This window comes from Astatotilapia calliptera, chromosome 23 (genome assembly GCF_964374335.1).
Source record: "Astatotilapia calliptera chromosome 23, fAstCal68.1, whole genome shotgun sequence".
Taxonomy (NCBI): Eukaryota; Metazoa; Chordata; class Actinopteri; order Cichliformes; family Cichlidae; genus Astatotilapia; species Astatotilapia calliptera.
Genome location: NC_137443.1, coordinates 2,909,975 through 2,927,281, shown reverse-complemented (window position 1 = coordinate 2,927,281; position 17,307 = coordinate 2,909,975). Strand labels below are relative to the sequence as shown.

Here is a 17,307-nt window from a genome sequence, read left to right as displayed (position 1 = left end):
GGTGGGCCGGTAACTAGTCAAAATGCCCGGGCTGATTTTTTGTCCCAGTCCAGCCCTGATCAGCTGTGTTGGATCAATGACACATCTAAAACCTGCAGGACACCGACCCTCGAGGCCTGGAGTCGCCCACTCCTGCTGTAGACATTAAAAAGTCCATAGGAGAGATGGTAGCTGATTAAACAAGTGTTATGAGATAATAATAAAATGCAAAGATTAGTGACAGTGCTTGAAACCATAAGGGAACAAAACTGTGAGAAACAAACTTTTCTCTGCCTGTGAATCATTCTTGCCTCTCTTCCTCCTTCCATCTCCTGATCTCATCTATCACTCTCCACTTGCTGTGAATCTGAGAACAAGGCACAATTTGCTATTACATTGATCTATTATTTAATTATCCACACTCTAAAACTCTTGCACCTACAATTCATAATAAAGTAATAATAGAAAAATGTTATAGAACCAAAACATTGCTGGTGTGTTTATGTCTGGCAAAAGGTGTGGCAAAGGGCTGGGAGACCTGAAGTACCACTCACAGCCTAATTGGATAGCACCACATGCTTCATTGCCTGGGGGGTGTTTCATGTTTGTTTAATTGACTTGTATTAGTTGGTTATATGGCAGCCATTTTATTTTCCCCGTGTGTGTCATTTGGTTTAGCTAAACCAGTGTTTAAGTTCCCCCATTTCAGCAGGTCAGTTTATCTTATGTTTGTTTGAGGTTTTGTTAATTATTATCTTGAGTTTAGTCTATTGAGTTGACCTCTTTTATTGGTCTTCCTGTTTAAGTTTTGGCTTTGTTAAATATATCTTCATGTTTTTGGGTCAATAAAACCCCCTTTTTGAATTAAAACAGCTGTGTCCTTTATGCTTTACTGCTTGGTCCCTGACAACGATTTAGGCACAACAGCGCCCTCTTGATTAGCATACTTAAGCCTGACTAAGGCTGACCTGTGCCGTTTAAAACTGGAGTTGCGGTGACAGGACAAAGATGCAAGCCTTGCAGAACATCCAGGATTTTCTCAAGGGAGTGAAGATGGACAGTCAGAGGGCGGCTCTGCTCACTGGTGTTGTCTGTGCAGTGGGATCTGTGGTTGTGTTGGTGAAAAAGATCAGCAGCCATCGAAAGGCAGAGGAAAAGATCAGGAGAGCCAAAAACAGGAGAGATGAGAGCTTGCAGCGGGGAGAGCAGGCGGTGCTCCGATACAAAGAGTTGGTGAGAGTTCAGCCTTAATTTAGGAGTTTTTTTGGGGAAAGTTTAACATTGAATTTTCTGCTTTTAGTTCGAACCTGACATAATTTATCAGATCACTGACAGCTTTTGTTGTCAGCAGGCTTACCTTGAGCAAAAAAAAATAAACTTAGCCGACAAACACAGCGATAATAACCTACTGCTATTTCTAGATTGTCTTTTGCATTTACACTCTGTGGAGAAGTTATTTGAGACACCTTGCTATTACTGGATTAGATTGCCTTTTCTTTTAAAGCCACCCCCCAAATTCTTCCTGGCAGAGATTCAACTAGTTGTTTTCTTAGAGTTTTGATCCAAATTGACACAAAAACATAACACAGTTTTGGTGAGTTGTTGGCTGTACATCCATAATGCAAATCTCCTATTCCAACACACTATAAAGGTCCTCTATTTGATTAGATTCTGGTGAATTTAGAGACCAGAATCAGAAGAAGAGTACAGTGAACTCAATAACACCAAGAAGAAGATTTGAACTTTGTTACATTAGTGCATAATCTTGCACTAATGTAGCAAAGCAGCCATCCGAAAACGAATACAATCAGGTATTTGTTTTTTTCTTTAGAAGTAAATATGGTTTTTCTGTTATTCTAAGGAAACCCTTGCAGAAGCTACTTTTCTGCCCGTGATGTCATTTATAAGCATAATAAGAAATACAGGAGCCTGTCGATGTTCTTGTCGAGAAGTAACTAAACTTTTGAGTATATGTATATCAACATCAACAAGGCATTTTCAAAACTTCAGTAGATCAGTAGCGTTTAAAATACTGAGATCGGAACATCTGGCACTGACAGTCATGCCACGTTTAGTCACATAAATCACGTTTCTTCACAATTTTGATGAATCTGAGCAGGTCATCTTGAACATGCTTCCATGCCTAAATGCAGTGAGTTACTCAAAATGCTTTTGAGCAATTCATCCCTCTGATAGGTCCATACAAAAGTCAGTGCTCAGTTTTCTTGAGCCTGTTCTGGTTCTATTCACATTGTTGTCTACACAATTTACGATGGGTTTTTCCTTCTATACGTCTTCATTGCTGTTTATTTCATCATTAGCGAGCTGTCTTTTATTCAATTTGGTAGGGAGATGCAACACTGGCAAATAAAGAATCTTGATTCTGTAGATCCATACCGTTTTAGTTCTTTGTTGCAGCTTTTTTCTGACATGGTTCTTTGTGTGTCTTCTAGCATCCAACCACTGACTCTTCTTTCATCCTTGGCCTGTCTTTATCTGAAGTGACAAAGCAACTGAAGGAAGGCTCACTTACCCCTGAGGATGTGTTTTACTCTTACATGGAAAAAGTTCAGTGTTCAGCATGACGCAAAGGTTCACTGCCTAACACAGGAGTGGGCGACTCCAGGCCTCGAGGGTCGGTGTCCTGCAGGTTTTAGATGTGTCCTTGATCCAACACAGCTGATTCAAGAGGCTAAATGACTTCCTCAAAATGTCTTGTAGTTCTCCAGAGGCCTGGTATTGAACTAATCATGTGATTCAGGTGTGTTGACCCAGGGTGAGATCTGAAACCTGCCGGACACCTGCCCTCGAGACCTGGAGTTGCCCACCCCTGACCTAACATAACACAGAGCTTACATAATGGATAAAATAGAGCAAAAGATAATGTCTACACTAAATAATCAATTTCATTTTCCAGTCTTGTATCAGTGTTCTACTTTAGGTATACTCTCAGCTAACTAGGTATTTCTTATTACTTACACTTGTGTCTTTGCTACGGTTAAGGTTTATAGACATATTTATGAAAGCAAACCAGATTCATGTGCCAAAGAAATATTTGAGTTTCCAAAAAGACTTCGATATTCCACAGAGGGCTTACAAAGATTGATATGTTTGTCTGAATCTGTCTGTGCTTGTTTCCTTTCCAACAGACTCTGACTGTAAACCAAAAGCTGAACTGCTGCACTGAAATTTTGCTGGAGAGTTTGGATCAGCTGACAACTGTTGGCTCCAACAAGGATGGTCTCTTGTACGGAGTTCCAGTTAGCATTAAAGAAAATATTGCATTTAAGGTATTTCCCATCTACGGAAGAGGATTAGGACCAACGAAAAAAAAGTGGGCACGTCTTTTTTCTTCTTCTTTTCCAGAATTCTGAGAAAAGTAGAAGAAAAAAAGACGTGCCCACTTTTTTTTCGTTGGTCCTAATCCTCTTCTGTACCCATCAGTATTAGTAAGTATGTTATAGAATAGAACAGAATGCTTTTATTGTCACTATACAGATGTACAGTGAGATACAGAGCGTCTCCTACTCAGTGTAAACAGGACTGAGTATAGTATTCTTGAGCATCATAGCTCAGGTATTTGATGTACAATTATTGTCTTTGTTTTAATCCAACACTAGAATCATGACTGTTCTTGTGGTGTGGTCATTAACCTGGACCAGCCCGCTGAAAAGGACAGTGTGCTCGTTCAAGTCCTGAAGAAACAAGGAGCTATTCCCTTTGTGAAAACCAACTTGCCTCAAGCTCTTTTGAGGTAAATCTTTTATCAGAGATTGACATAAATCTGGAGTACATTTAAATACTATGTGCACTTATTTAGTTGTCTTTGCCCATTACAAGTGTGCATAATATGCAAGGACTCATTACCCATATGTCTTTGGCCACATTCAGCTATGACTGCAGTAATCCTATCTACGGGCAGACTGTGAACCCTCATAACCCCCAGAAGACCTCTGGAGGTTCATCTGGTGGGGAGGGGGCTCTCATCGGGGGAGGGGGCTCCCTGCTTGGTATAGGCACTGATATAGGTGGCAGTATCCGTATTCCTGCATCCTTCTGTGGAATCTGTGGTTTCAAACCAACAGCGGGTCGGCTCAGGTGGGTCTCATTCAGTCAGTTTCCTGGAAAATTATTATACATTGCTGAGAAAAACTTTTATCTCATCTTTTGTGTAATGATTAGTTCACAGGGAGTTCGTCCAATTTATCGAGGGCAAAAGACAGGTAAGTGACATATCTACTTACTAAACAAAGTAAAATGTGACGTTACATAACTGCTGTAATGTTCCACAGTCTGGGAATATGGTTTACTGCTTCTTGTTTTATATTAAACTAGTGTCGTCATCTCCTGGACCCATGGCAAGAGATGTGGACAGCCTGGCTCTGTGCATGCAGGCACTTCTTTGTGACCACATGTTTTCTTTGGACCCCACTGTTCCACCATTACCTTTTAACATGGAGGTGTGTCTGTTGATGACAATTTTTGTAATTGCCTCATACAGTGGCAGTATAACACCCTTGTAAGTGGACATCAGGCCCTTGTAGTATGTAGTATTTTGGTCTACACAACCCAAAATGTGATGTCCACATATGTGGACGCCAGGTGCTAGGAGGTTAACCTGAAAGTTGAAGGTGAAATGAAGACTGTTCAGGATTATTTTACTGGACTTTGACCAGATAGTTACTAAATGTTCAAACTTGTAAATTAATGAAATGGCTTATTGTCTTAACACACTTATTAAATGTATTAATGTCTTAGAATAAACAATACATTAACATTTATATTTAAAAACAAGTTAACTAAAGGCCATCTTTTCCTTTCTTCTTTGGCTCTCGGAGGAGGCGGGCGCACTTTTTCTCCTCTCCCTTATCTTCCCTGCTTATGTCCTTGTCTAGTCTCGTGGTTTTTTTTGTATTTTCCCTGGAACACTCTCTCACAGTCTGTTCTCTAAAATCTAAAAGAGGAATTATGGATTGGATCAACTGGTCTCTGAATGCAATTGACACCCCTTTCTCAACGAGAAGTTTGGGCTCGGGTGAGCCTGAGTGCTGAAGATATCTACCTATTCGGAACCATGGTAACAGGGTTCTGGCTGATTGGAGCTGGCTTGGCCCTGAGTTATCGAAGAATTAAGGAAGCGGAACTGGCTGTTCAAACCCCCACAAGGCTGCCCGCTGGGATTGGAACGATGGGAGAGGCGTGAGTTTCTCAAAATGGTCTTATTGAGTCAGCACGGATAAGATCTTGGAGAGGCTACGGCTGCTGTGAATACTCAGAATAAGATCTCTGACTGCAGACTGGATACATCTCGGAAGGGCTAGCCCGGAATAACATCTCTGGGCGCAAATTGGATGACATCTCGGGAAGGCACACTGCCGTGAGTTCTCAGAATTGGCTCCTTGAGCACAAGAAATGACAACATCACAGAACGCAAGTATGGCGAAGCTCGCGGCTCTCCAACGGGAGATTAAGAGACCAGTGTTGGACTGTAGAACTGCTTTGAAATTCAAATGAGCTGTTCGCACTAAAGTAAAAACCACCATCACTTATGCGGATACCCCTTTGGCGCCAGCTGTTTACACAGCTGTTTTGGCTGTTTACTTAGCCTGGCAGGGCGAAGGACATTGTCTCAGCTGAACTATGGACATGCACACACATACATATACTGATACTGCAACTGACAAATAAAGGCTATCTCACCATCTCATCTCTCAAAATGATTCACCCTTAGATATACAGAAGCTCCAAACCTCTAAGGATCGGTTATTTGGAAAGCGATGGCTACACGCATCCATCTCCAAGCATGGCCCGAGGCGTCAGAGAGGTCAAAGCTCTGCTAGAGCAGGCGGGACACACAGTAAGACGTCACCACACACACTGATTGCGGTCAAGTGTGTTATGTGAGCCATATGTCTTTAATATTATTTATGTCTTTAGTTTGTCCCTTACTGTCCACTGAAGATGGATGAAATTGTCCCTGAGCTGTGGCTTAGGGGCTTATTGGCAGATGGAACTACCACCCTGCTACAAAAACTGTGAGTTGGATCTTTTTTTTTTTTTTAATAATTACTTAATATGTTCTTGTTAACTTACATCATCTAATAGCTAGAAATGTAATTTTTGTTTCAGCGCTAACCAGTGAACATCGCCATTCTGACATTATCTATAGGGCACATGGGCTTGTGCTTCTTTTTGGAACCATTACAGTAATTTCTCTGACCAGACTACTTTCCCATGTGCCAAGGATTCCTTTTTTAATTTTAGGGAGGGGGGACCTGTGGACCCTTGTCTGGAGCCACAAATTTTTGTATACAGGCTTCCTAAGTGGTTGAAGAAAATAATTTCATTCTTCCTCAAACCTGTGGTGCGTTGTTTCGTCTTCTGACAGATGTATATGAATTCATACATCAGTTTGATCTTGACAGTTTATTCTGATGAAACTTTTTTTTACCCCAGTCTCCTCACACTTCTGCCAGAATGAGTGCTCTTTGTGGAGTTGGGTGAGAAAGTATCCTTGAAATTCTTCATTTGTGCTTGAATCTCAGTTTCTTTGTTACATTTCCATGTGCTAGGAATTATATCCAAACGTTCTGCTTCATTCTTAGATCTGTTCCAGAGCTGTGGAAGCAACATGCTGCTGTTGAGGTACTGTCAGCTGATGATGCATGGTCACATATGAAAGTCTGAAGGAGAAATTGAGATTTCCTGTGTTTTCTTTAGGACTACATTCAAGAGACAATAGCACATTGGAGGAGCTGCAACATTGATGTGCTGCTGTGTCCTGTGATTGGACCAGCCTACAACTTCTTATACTGTGGCAAAACCTCAGGTATGGTACACTGAGTACAATAAAACAGCATAGTCTGTGCGTCACTTTGTTCTCAACAAATTGTAATCTCAAGGTAAACTATAAGATGTTTAGTTTTAAACATAAGTCACAAATAAGATCAGAAATATTTTTAGGTGACTGTTAGTTTTCTAAAATGTACATGTTCCAGAGATTACAGCTTTCCTGTCATTTATTTTGGAAGAGCCATTTCTGAGAGATGCTAGTCTGTTACCCCTGAAGGATGTCACCTGACATACAAAAAAACATGATGCAGAAAGTAGTGTTGATTTTGGGATCTTTTTGTTTTTACAAGACATTCCCTCTTAGTATTCAGTGAAGTCCCGAGGAGAGCGGTGTACTAAGTTTATGGAGAGCATTCTGCTGTGGTTCAAACCTGACACGGACAAATTTTTGAAATTTTGAACTGGAGCTGACTTTGTTACATTTGCATTGAAATATACACTGGGAGGTGTTGTGATAAGAAAGGCAAAGACATTCCAAAGCCCTGCGATGCTGAATAGAAGGCATTTGTACAACTTGATGAAGGCTTTCATGGGAAAGTTGCAATTTCTTTCAAGCCAGATGGAGAGCAACATTCATCCAGAGCTGTTTTGTTTAAAGATTCACAAAGTTCCACTTATTAGTGCAGCCCTCCAAGGCAGTTGTAGTTTCACATGTAGCCCCTTGGGAAAATTTATTGCCCACCATTGCTATAGAGATTACTCAGTTAAGAGAATTACATGTAGATTAGAACATTAAGACAAATGGCAATGTGAATGCATTTTTATTAAAATTTCCAAATCATGAGTTGATGAAATGGCAGCAAAATTTGTATTGGTTAAAGAAAGAATTCTCTTTCCGTATTCTTCATCATTCAATGTTTTTTTTTTTCAGTCAATACCAATTACACATTTGTCTACAATCTCCTAAACTTTCCTGCCGGTGTAGTCACTGTTTCTACAGTGACTGCAGAGGATGAGGAGGAATTCGAGCACTATCCCGACAAATTTGACAAGGTTTTAAAAGAGGTAAGTGAAACATACCAGTGAGGGAAGACTGGTGAAATATATGGAGCTGGATCTACTGTAAGACTAGGTTTTCATGCAGGCATAATCTCTCAGGAGACACGGATGTGAAGCCTAAACTATAGATGAATTTATTATAGAATAAATTTCTGGGGGGGTTTCAGTCACCTGCATCTTTCTGTCCTGGACCAGCCTGGCTTGTTAGTGGAAGTTAGGGCTCTTAGGTTTTCTAAAAGTGAGGTCATTTCTGAGCTTCTTTAACAGGATAGAACTGTGATGACCACGATAATGTTATGATGCCATAGAACTTACAGCTGTTGACCTGTTTCACTAATGTTAAATGTCCAATATGGGTGACCAATCAATAGTGTCAGTAAGAGATCAGTGGACCTTTTACTTGATGTCATTCCCCAAATCCTCTGTGTATTTCAAAATGGCAATTAAATTAATGCAACAGCTCTATATTGCAGCCCTGATAAGTAACATCATGTGAAACATTTGTGAGGCACGTAATTTTATTCTGAATGTTACCGATTGGGTAAGAGAATTTTTTTAAGTGTTTTCACAGTGTTGGTTGTTTATTCTAATAGTTGGATTGAGAAACCACAATGGGCACTCAAAAGCATCTCCACTAAATAACCAACAAATTAACAAACAGATGACCAAAACTTTGACAATATGTTTAAAGTTAAAAAGCCCTTAGACTGGGAACATTGAAACCAGCATTTTTTTTCTTGCATTTTATTAAAGAAAATGCTGTATAAGCGATAGGGAAATCAGCTGCCTTTACATGACTTTACATTATGGTTCCGGGAGCATTTATGTACTTAGAGATGTCCAGTGTGGTGGTGGTGGGTATAATGATTAAACAGACTCTTTAACACCAACATGTAAAAGGCCCATCCATACACAAAACCAAGAAATGAAACGTATCAGACTATTGTAACTAGAAATATTGTCACATTCCTTGTTGCCATGCAGATATACACACAATGTATTAGTAGTTTCAGAGTTTGTCAGTAGGTGGATGAAGGAGACTGTGGTGTGTCCAGCTGCCAAGCGTTAAGTGACAGGAGTGTGTTTTTGTGTTCAGGCAGTGACCGGTGGCGAGGGTCTACCTGTGGCGGTTCAGTGTGTTGCTCTGCCGTGGCAGGATGAGCTCTGCCTGCGCCTCATGAAGGAAGTGGAACAACTGGTCAAAGAAAGCAAGAAGTAAAGCTGCTTTCTTTCTCAGTCTCACAGGAGAGGCTGCAGACTTCAGAGGAGACATGTTAACTTGAGTATTTCCTGTAATAATGAGCTAATCGAGTCATAAATGGTGGATGAATCTTAGTAGTACAAGTACAGTCTATTCATTTTGTGTTTATTTTGGTCTTTGATTGTTTCCTAAAGGCTTTTGGGGTTGTTGTTGATTTTTTTGTTGTTGTTGTTTTTTTGTTGTAAAATGTTTCATATATTAAACGGAATTATGACATGATCATCGTGACAATAATAAAGGTTGAAACTGTTGTTAATATAGTTATATATATAATAATGTCAAAAGTAACTAAACTCGAAACACTAATATCCGTTGTTCCGGAGGGAGAATAATTTCCGGGTCACGGAAAGCTAACAGCTGATGCGGTGCAGAAAGGGGAAAAGAGGCGAGTAAGCGGTCGGCTCTCCTTTATCCTAATATAAAAATTATAATAATCACTATAAAATACAGAACTTACGTGAAAATGTTTAGGTGATCGTTCTAAGGAGAAGTCTTAAATGGACTTCCTGTAATTAATTTGGATGCACACGCACTTCAACACATATTTGTTGTTTTTGTTTCCTCTGTCATTCACAGAGTATTTGGAAGTACGCACGCGCAGTGAGTGAGCGTCATTGTTTTATTAAAGTAGGAGCTATTACTTGCTTAACGCGCCTATGTATTTTGCTCAAAGGTCAGCCTGTCCCATTTAAACAACCGTGTGTAAAGTCCACTTGTCATTTAGTCGAGTTTGCAGCAACAGGACAAAAATGCAAGCCTTGCAGAATATTGAACAGTTTATTAAGGGAGTGAAAATGGACAAGTGGGCAGTGGCTCTGCTCACTGGTGCTACCTGCGTTGTCGGATCCGTGGTTATGCTGGTGAAAAAGATCAGCAGCCACCGAGAGACGGAGGAAAAGATCAAGAGAGCCAGAAACAGGAGAGACGAGAGCTTGCAGCGGGCAGAGCAGGCGGTGCTCCGCTACAAAGAGTCGGTGAGAGTTCAGAGCCCTGGACTTTGAATTGTTTAAGTTAATCTTTGGAGATATTAGTTCAAACCTGGTGAACTATGGACAAACAATTTGGTAAATCCAAATTCAAATTTTATTTGTGACGTACACAGTCATACACAGTACGATATGCAGTGAAATGCTTGGACAACTGCTCGTGACCTAAAGAAAAGAAGAAAAGGCTCTGAATAAGATAGGAAATAAATATGAAAATTAAAAAGGGTAAATTTAACTAGGAAGGAATAAAATAAAATATAAAGATTAAAGTTAAAAATGAAATAACTGTACAACACAAATTAGACTGAAGGGTAAATTTAACTGGGAAAGAATAAGATAAAATATATAAATTAAAGTACCGGCAGTACCAAGAGTGACTGGGAAGATGATCTTAGTACTCTAGCAGGGGTGTATAATCTAAGTAGCTCAATGAGGTAGCTTGGTGCTATATTGTTAATAATTCGGAAGGTGAGCAGCAGGATTTTGAATTGAATGTGATACTTAACAGGAAGCCAGTGCAGGTCGGCAAGGACAGCGTTAATAGAGACACGCCCCCCACTACCAGTAAGGAGACGCGCAGCCGCTTTCTGAACAATTTGTAGTCTATGGAGAAGAGTAGAGTTAAGACCAAAGTAAAGGGAGCTGCAATAATCTAACCTAGATGTCACAAAGGCGTGACATAATGTTTGGCCTTGCTAATAAGACGCAGTTGATAGAAGCAAGATTTGACAAGAGCAGACACTTGTTTGTCGAATTTAAAAGAGCTATCCAAAAACACACCCAGGTCACTAACAGTGTCGGTGAGGAAACTATCAAAGGAACCCAAGGCATCACGGAGTTGGCCACGGGGGATACTACTGTCACGTGTAGAATCGTTTAGCCAACATCGGGAAATTATCTAGGGCGCTTCATTTTAACAGGGGCAACAGTATTGAGGATGGAGGAGCATGTGGAAAAAAGGGTGCTAGCAAAATCATCAACCATGGGAGATAGGGAACAGTCAGGAATGGAGGAGGCAAGTTTCAGGAAAGACAGAAAAATTCTCCACAGTTGCAAAATTAATTATACGTGTAGGGCGTAAGAGAGCCTCAGGGTGAGGGTATTACTTAATTACATAAGTAATTAAGTATACAGAGGTGGAACACAGACAAAGGAAAAATCCTGGTTCAATGCTTTTTTTGTTTAATTTAATTTATTTTATTTTATTTATTTTTGAACCAGAAAAATCCCTTGAGATTAACATCAGTTTTTCAAGGATAAATTGGTCAAGAGGACAAACCCTTACATTGTTACAAGTTACAATTCAAATATAACATCAAAACACTTAATAAGTAGTTAGAGACAAAATAATACAAAAATACAGATCCAGCTTATAAATGGCAATAACAGTCTTCGGTTACATAAGTCTTTTTGAGTGTTATGAACTCTGTCAGGGAGAGCTTTAATGTGTTCTGAAGGTTGTTCCATGACTAGGATGCAAAATTAGAGGTGATACTAAGTCTTAAATTCTTGCTTTAAATGTTTTTTTGAAGTAATGATTCTGTGTGGGTCTGTGTCTCCTAGCATCCGACAACTGACTCTGCTTTCATCCTGACACTCTCCCTGTCTGAGCTGACACAGCAGCTGAAGGAAGGCTCACTTACCCCTGAGGATGTGCTTTACTCTTACATGGAAAAGGTTCAGTATCCAACATGACACAAAGGTTCACTTAATATAACAAAACAAATCTTTCATAATAGCTCAAATACACCAAAAGCTAATTTTTAGAAGTAATCATTAGTAATCAAGTAACTATTTTAATTTTCAGGACTTGTCTCTCTTTTTTATTTTTGACAGGAATGTTCATCCCCTTGAAGCATGAAAACTTCTTTCAGGGGAAAACGTTTCTCTGAATCTGTCTGTGCTTGTTTCCTTTCCAACAGACTCTGGCTGTAAACAAAAAGCTGAACTGCTGCACTGAAATTTTGCTGGAGAGTTTGGACCAGCTGACAACTGTTGGCTCCAACAAGGATGGTCTCTTGTACGGAGTTCCAGTTAGCATCAAAGAAAATATTACATTTAAGGTATTACAAAGGTTATGCAATGCAAATTTCAGTTACAGTTAAAGTATTTCCCATCAGTATTTATAAGTATGGTACAGTATTCTCGAGCATCATAGCTCAGGTATTTGATGTAACATTATCATCTTTGTTTTTTCCAACACTAGAATCATGACTGTTCTTGTGGTGTGGTCATTAACCTGGACCAGCCCGCTGAAAAGGACAGTGTGCTCGTTCAAGTCCTGAAGAAACAAGGAGCTATTCCCTTTGTGAGAACCAACTTGCCTCAAGCTCTTTTAAAGTACATCTTTTATCAGTTACTCACATAAAAATCTACAGCACATTTAAAACTGAGTGCATGTGTTAAGTTGCCTTTGTCCATTCCAAATGTGCAAATAATGAAAATATGAATGAAAATAATATGCAAAGACTCATTAACTGTCTGTTGACAGCTATGACTGCAGTAATCCTATCTACGGGCAGACTGTGAACCCTCATAACCCCCAGAAGACCTCTGGAGGTTCATCTGGTGGGGAGGGGGCTCTCATTGGGGGAGGGGGCTCTCTGCTTGGTATAGGCACTGATATAGGTGGCAGTATCCGTATTCCTGCATCCTTCTGTGGAATCTGTGGTTTCAAACCAACTGCAGGTCGGCTCAGGTGGGTCTCATTCAGTCAGTTTCCTGGAAATTTATTACACATTGAGTTACACTGAGTTAAACTCTTGTCTTTGTTAACACTTTTGTGTAATGATTAGTTTACAGGGCCTTCGTCCAATTTATCGAGGGCAAAAGTCGGGTAAGAAACATATGTACTTTACATATAAAGTAAATGTAGTTACATAACCACTGTATAGCAATATTTCACAGACACAAACTGTCTCAAATATTTGAGTCACTGCTTTATATTTCGTATGAAACTAGTGCCGTCATCTCCTGGACCCATGGCAAGAGATGTGGACAGCCTGGCTCTGTGCATGCAGGCACTTCTTTGTGACCACATGTTTTCTTTGGACCCCACTGTTCCACCATTACCTTTTAACATGGAGGTGTGTCCTGTACTGTGAGGTTCATATAATCTGTTAATGATTATTCTTTTGGTTAAAAACTACAAATTAAGCGGATACATGGTTGTCCTAACGCTTCACTTTATATTACTCTTACCTCACCTGTTATTAATGTCCTGAGATACAGAACTAACTTTACAGGCTGTAATCTTAACCTTTGCAAACTGATTATGTTTAATTGACTGAGGAAGTAAAAAAGATTGACCCTTAGATATACAGAAGCTCCAGACCTCTAAGGATCGGTTATTTGGAAAGCGATGGCTACACGCATCCATCTCCAAGCATGGCCCGAGGCGTCAGAGAGGTCAAAGCTCTGCTAGAGCAAGCAGGGCACACAGTAAGACGTCACCACACACACTATGATCACTGTCAAGCCACGTATGTGATATGAGTCATAGGTCCTTAGGGTTGATATTTGTGTCTTTAGCTCGTCCCTTACTGTCCACTGAAGATGGATCAAATTTTCCCTGAACTATTGATAAAGGGGTTTTTAGCAGATGGAGCTACCACCCTGCTACAAAAACTGTGAGTTGTTCCATTTAATAAGTCAGTTAGTACCATTTGTTTTCTAAACTTAAATCATTTAACATTTAGAGATTTTGTTTCTTTTTAGTTCTAACCACTAAACATCACCATGCTGCCATTGTCTTTACGAGCAACATGGGGTTGTGGTTCTTTTTGAAACCATTACAGTAATTCTCAGTTCAGTGTCTCTGAACAGACTGTTTTCTCCTGTGCCAATGATCTCTTTCATTTTAGGGAAGGGGGACCTGTGGACCCTTGTCTGGAGCCTCAGGTTTTTCCTTGCGGCTTTCCCAAGTGGTTGAAGAAAACCATTTCATTCTTGCTCAAACCCGTGGTGAGTCCTTGGTTTAACAGTTAACTTCACAGTTCAGTCTGATAAAACATTTATAATGATGCTGATTTTTTTTTGGCAGTTTCCTCGTGTTTCTGCCAACTTTGATGCTCTTTGTGGAGTTGGGTGAGAAAGTATCCTTGAAATTCTTCATTTGTGCTTGAATCGTTTCTTTGTTACATTTCCATGTGCTAGGAATTGTATCCAAACGTTCTGCTTCATTCTTAGATCTGTTCCAGAGCTGTGGAAGCAACATGCTGCTGTTGAGGTACTGTCAGCTGATGATGCATGGTCACGTATGAAAGTCTGAAGGTGAAATTGAGATTTCCTGTGTTTTCTTTAGGACTACATTCAAGAGACAATAGCACATTGGAGGAGCTGCAACATTGATGTGCTGCTGTGTCCTGTGATTGGACCAGCCTACAACTTCTTATACTGTGGCAAACTTTCAAGTATGATTAACTCAGTATGACAGACAACTTAGTTTCTGTATTTATCACTTTGTTTTCAAAAAAATGTAATTACAGGACTTTAAAGATGTTTAAAGTGTGAAGCAAAAGTCACAAATTAGATCAGATATTGTTACTTTAATAGTTTCAGAAAATTACAAAGATATGTAAAATATAAAAGGCAAAAGATAACAGTAACTAATAAAAAAACACTTTATTTTTCCAGTTTAATTTTTATTGTGTTTAGTACTTCTATTTGTAAATGAAGTTTAGCTAAAGTGTAATTCATGTTGTAGTGGATTCAGCGGGTTTCATCACTGGGGAACTGGATAGACATGATAAAAAAAAAGAATGACAGTGTACAAAACATGTCTGTGAACTCAGTCATCCAGGTCACTGTAGTCTAAGGAGCTTGGAAAGAAAAATGTCATTGCTGCTTGTGACTTACACCCGTTTTCACACCTTGGATGGTGTGATTAGGTATAGGATCAATGGGTGGTCCATGACCCTCTTGGGGACACTTCCATGGGGCTTAAAATCTGGGACTCTCCACCAGCTGCTCTTGGAACTGAAGAAGCTTCTCGAATGAGAGGTGAAACGTCTTCAAGAAACCTAAAGAAGTCCAGACACTTTTATTTCCAAGCTCCTTAGTGTACAAAACAGTTACACGTTATAATACAACTGAACTTTGAAAAGAGGAAAAAAAGAGACATTTCATCAAAGATGAGGACGACTCTCCAGACATTACTTGATTTAAAAAGTAACCTGGGTCTGGATATAGAGTAAGTAAGTAAGTAATTGTTTTGTCTTTTCTGCGTTTTAAGCTGCTGTTAGCTACACGATACTCTACAATCTCCTTACCTTTCCTGCGGGTGTAGTCACTGTTTCCACAGTGACCACAAAGGATGAGGAAGAACTCAAGCACTATAAGGGCTGTTATCAGGACATGTGGGACAAACTCTTCAAAGAGGTAGGCAACATGTACCAGTGAGATAAGACTGAGTGAGAACATAGAGCCAGATTTACTAACACATTGTGTCAGGACAAACTTTTGGCATGAAAAAAAATAGATTTTTCCAAAGCGAGTGCAGTAAGAAGACTTCAGTTAAGAAGTGGGGGCTCAGAGACTTTTGTAAATGATCCATTTGCACGTGTTTAATGTTTATATCCACGCTGTAGACTGCGTCACTATTTTCCTCTTCTGGCATATGAAGTGAAATCAGCTGATTGCAGCACATGTGCAAGTGGAACCATTGAGCAGGATCGATAGGCAAGCAGACTAACAATTCCAAGGTACAGAGCTACCAAGCCACTTAATGCTAAATTTGCTCAATAGCTTCAGAGATGACCTGGAGCCTCTAACCTAAAGGAGTCACACAATGCCAGCGGCAACAAAACTGCTTCCAGCTCTTCAGTTTCACAGCCTGTGCAATAGGGTTCAAAGGGAAACGGCCAAAAAATGGAGAAACAGGGAGGAGGACAGCACTGATCCTCAGAAGAATCAGACCTTTGATGGACATTAAAGCAATGTATTTATGTTGATAAACTTTAAAAATACATTTTTCCTTAATAAAGTTTTATCACACTCCAATTAAACAGTTATAATTCCAGGAGTGTAAACAGCACACGGTTTTCAGCACATCAGCTGTGCTCCAACAACCGTTACTTATTACTGGTGGATCTACACAAGTTCAGCTGCATGCACTTTGACAATACGTGAGATCACGGATGAACACATGTACACACATGACTTCCCCATGAATTCAGCAAATCCATTTTTTTTCTAGGTAAACACCTTTCAGCACTATTTGGGGATTGTGCTCTTTTGCCCTGTTTAGTAAATTACACATTTAGGTGGTGCGTTCAGCTGCTGAGCATTAAGTGACAGGAGTGTTTTTTTGTGTTCAGGCAGTGTCCGGTGGCGAGGGTCTACCTGTGGCGGTTCAGTGTGTTGCTCTGCCGTGGCAGGATGAGCTCTGCCTGCGCTTCATGAAGGAAGTGGAACAACTGGTCAAAGAAAGCAAGAAGTAAAGCTGCTTTCTTTGTCAGTCTCACAGGAGAGGCTGCAGACTTGAGAGGAGACATGTTAACTTGAGTATTTCCTGTAATAATGAGCTAATGGTGTCATAAATAGTGGAGTATTCTCTACACTACAAGCTTAATCTGGGCACTTTTTGTTTTTTGGCTGTTTGTTGAAGGTTAAATAAAAGGCAATTGTTAAAATTACACATTTTTTGTTCTTATTGTTGTAGGTCTTTTGTCGTATTACCATCCATTTCATGTAATAAAGTATGAAAAGGCACTAAAAGAACGAAAACTGGAATCATGTCAACAGTAGGCAAAGAGACAGTGCTAGTACATGTGTAAAAATGTTAAGAATTAGCATTAAATAATAAGTATGTAAAGTAATATTACTGTTTGTGCACATAATTCTACGATTTACATTGTATACATATACAAATTAGTACATACTACATTTGCTTTTGTTTACAACAACAACAACAATAACCTTTATTTATACAGCACATTTAAAACCAGTGGTGTACCAAAGTGCTTAACATACAAGAGGGTAAGATGAAGTAACAGGGAAGGATGAAGGCTTGTTACGACCCGTCTAGGGCCAGGCAATAACATGAGTGAGGCACTCGCTTCCCACCCCAAGACCCAAGCAGCCACAGGAAACAAATCCGTTCGTTATAATGTGATTTATTTACAAAGTGAAAAAAAGGAACAACAAAACGGGAGTGTCAACACTTCAGGGTGAGCCAAGGCCAAAATAATAAACAAAAACAAATCTACACAAATCCCGCTCCCCTGACCT

The 17,307-nt window shown here is 39.8% G+C and overlaps 2 protein-coding genes across 3 annotated transcripts; both read left to right on the top strand.

The window, feature by feature from the left end:
- The first annotated feature begins 751 nt into the window (after nucleotides 1-751).
- LOC113016808 (vitamin D3 hydroxylase-associated protein-like) lies at nucleotides 752-9,165 on the top strand. 2 transcript variants are annotated; one of them, XM_026159947.2, is made up of 15 exons: nucleotides 752-1,212; nucleotides 2,433-2,546; nucleotides 3,129-3,269; nucleotides 3,600-3,733; nucleotides 3,871-4,077; nucleotides 4,162-4,202; nucleotides 4,315-4,439; nucleotides 5,711-5,836; nucleotides 5,917-6,014; nucleotides 6,244-6,343; nucleotides 6,436-6,479; nucleotides 6,585-6,624; nucleotides 6,700-6,808; nucleotides 7,703-7,836; nucleotides 8,927-9,165. In XM_026159947.2, exons 1-15 carry the CDS (start codon nucleotides 988-990, stop codon nucleotides 9,047-9,049), a joined length of 1,761 nt encoding a protein of 586 aa, XP_026015732.1. In that variant the 5' UTR covers nucleotides 752-987; the 3' UTR covers nucleotides 9,050-9,165. The 2 variants fall into 2 exon arrangements, with proteins under 2 accessions (XP_026015732.1, XP_080153365.1); XM_080297239.1 differs by lacking the exons at nucleotides 6,244-6,343; nucleotides 6,436-6,479.
- Nucleotides 9,166-9,233: 68 nt separating this feature from the next.
- On the top strand, nucleotides 9,234-16,712 carry LOC113016805 (vitamin D3 hydroxylase-associated protein-like). The gene is made up of 15 exons (XM_026159944.2): nucleotides 9,234-10,065; nucleotides 11,641-11,754; nucleotides 12,000-12,140; nucleotides 12,284-12,417; nucleotides 12,569-12,775; nucleotides 12,873-12,913; nucleotides 13,039-13,163; nucleotides 13,393-13,518; nucleotides 13,609-13,706; nucleotides 13,941-14,040; nucleotides 14,120-14,163; nucleotides 14,266-14,305; nucleotides 14,381-14,489; nucleotides 15,311-15,456; nucleotides 16,395-16,712. The coding sequence occupies exons 1-15, from the start codon at nucleotides 9,841-9,843 to the stop codon at nucleotides 16,515-16,517; spliced, it is 1,773 nt and encodes a 590-aa protein (XP_026015729.1). The 5' UTR covers nucleotides 9,234-9,840; the 3' UTR covers nucleotides 16,518-16,712.
- The last annotated feature ends 595 nt before the right edge of the window (nucleotides 16,713-17,307 follow it).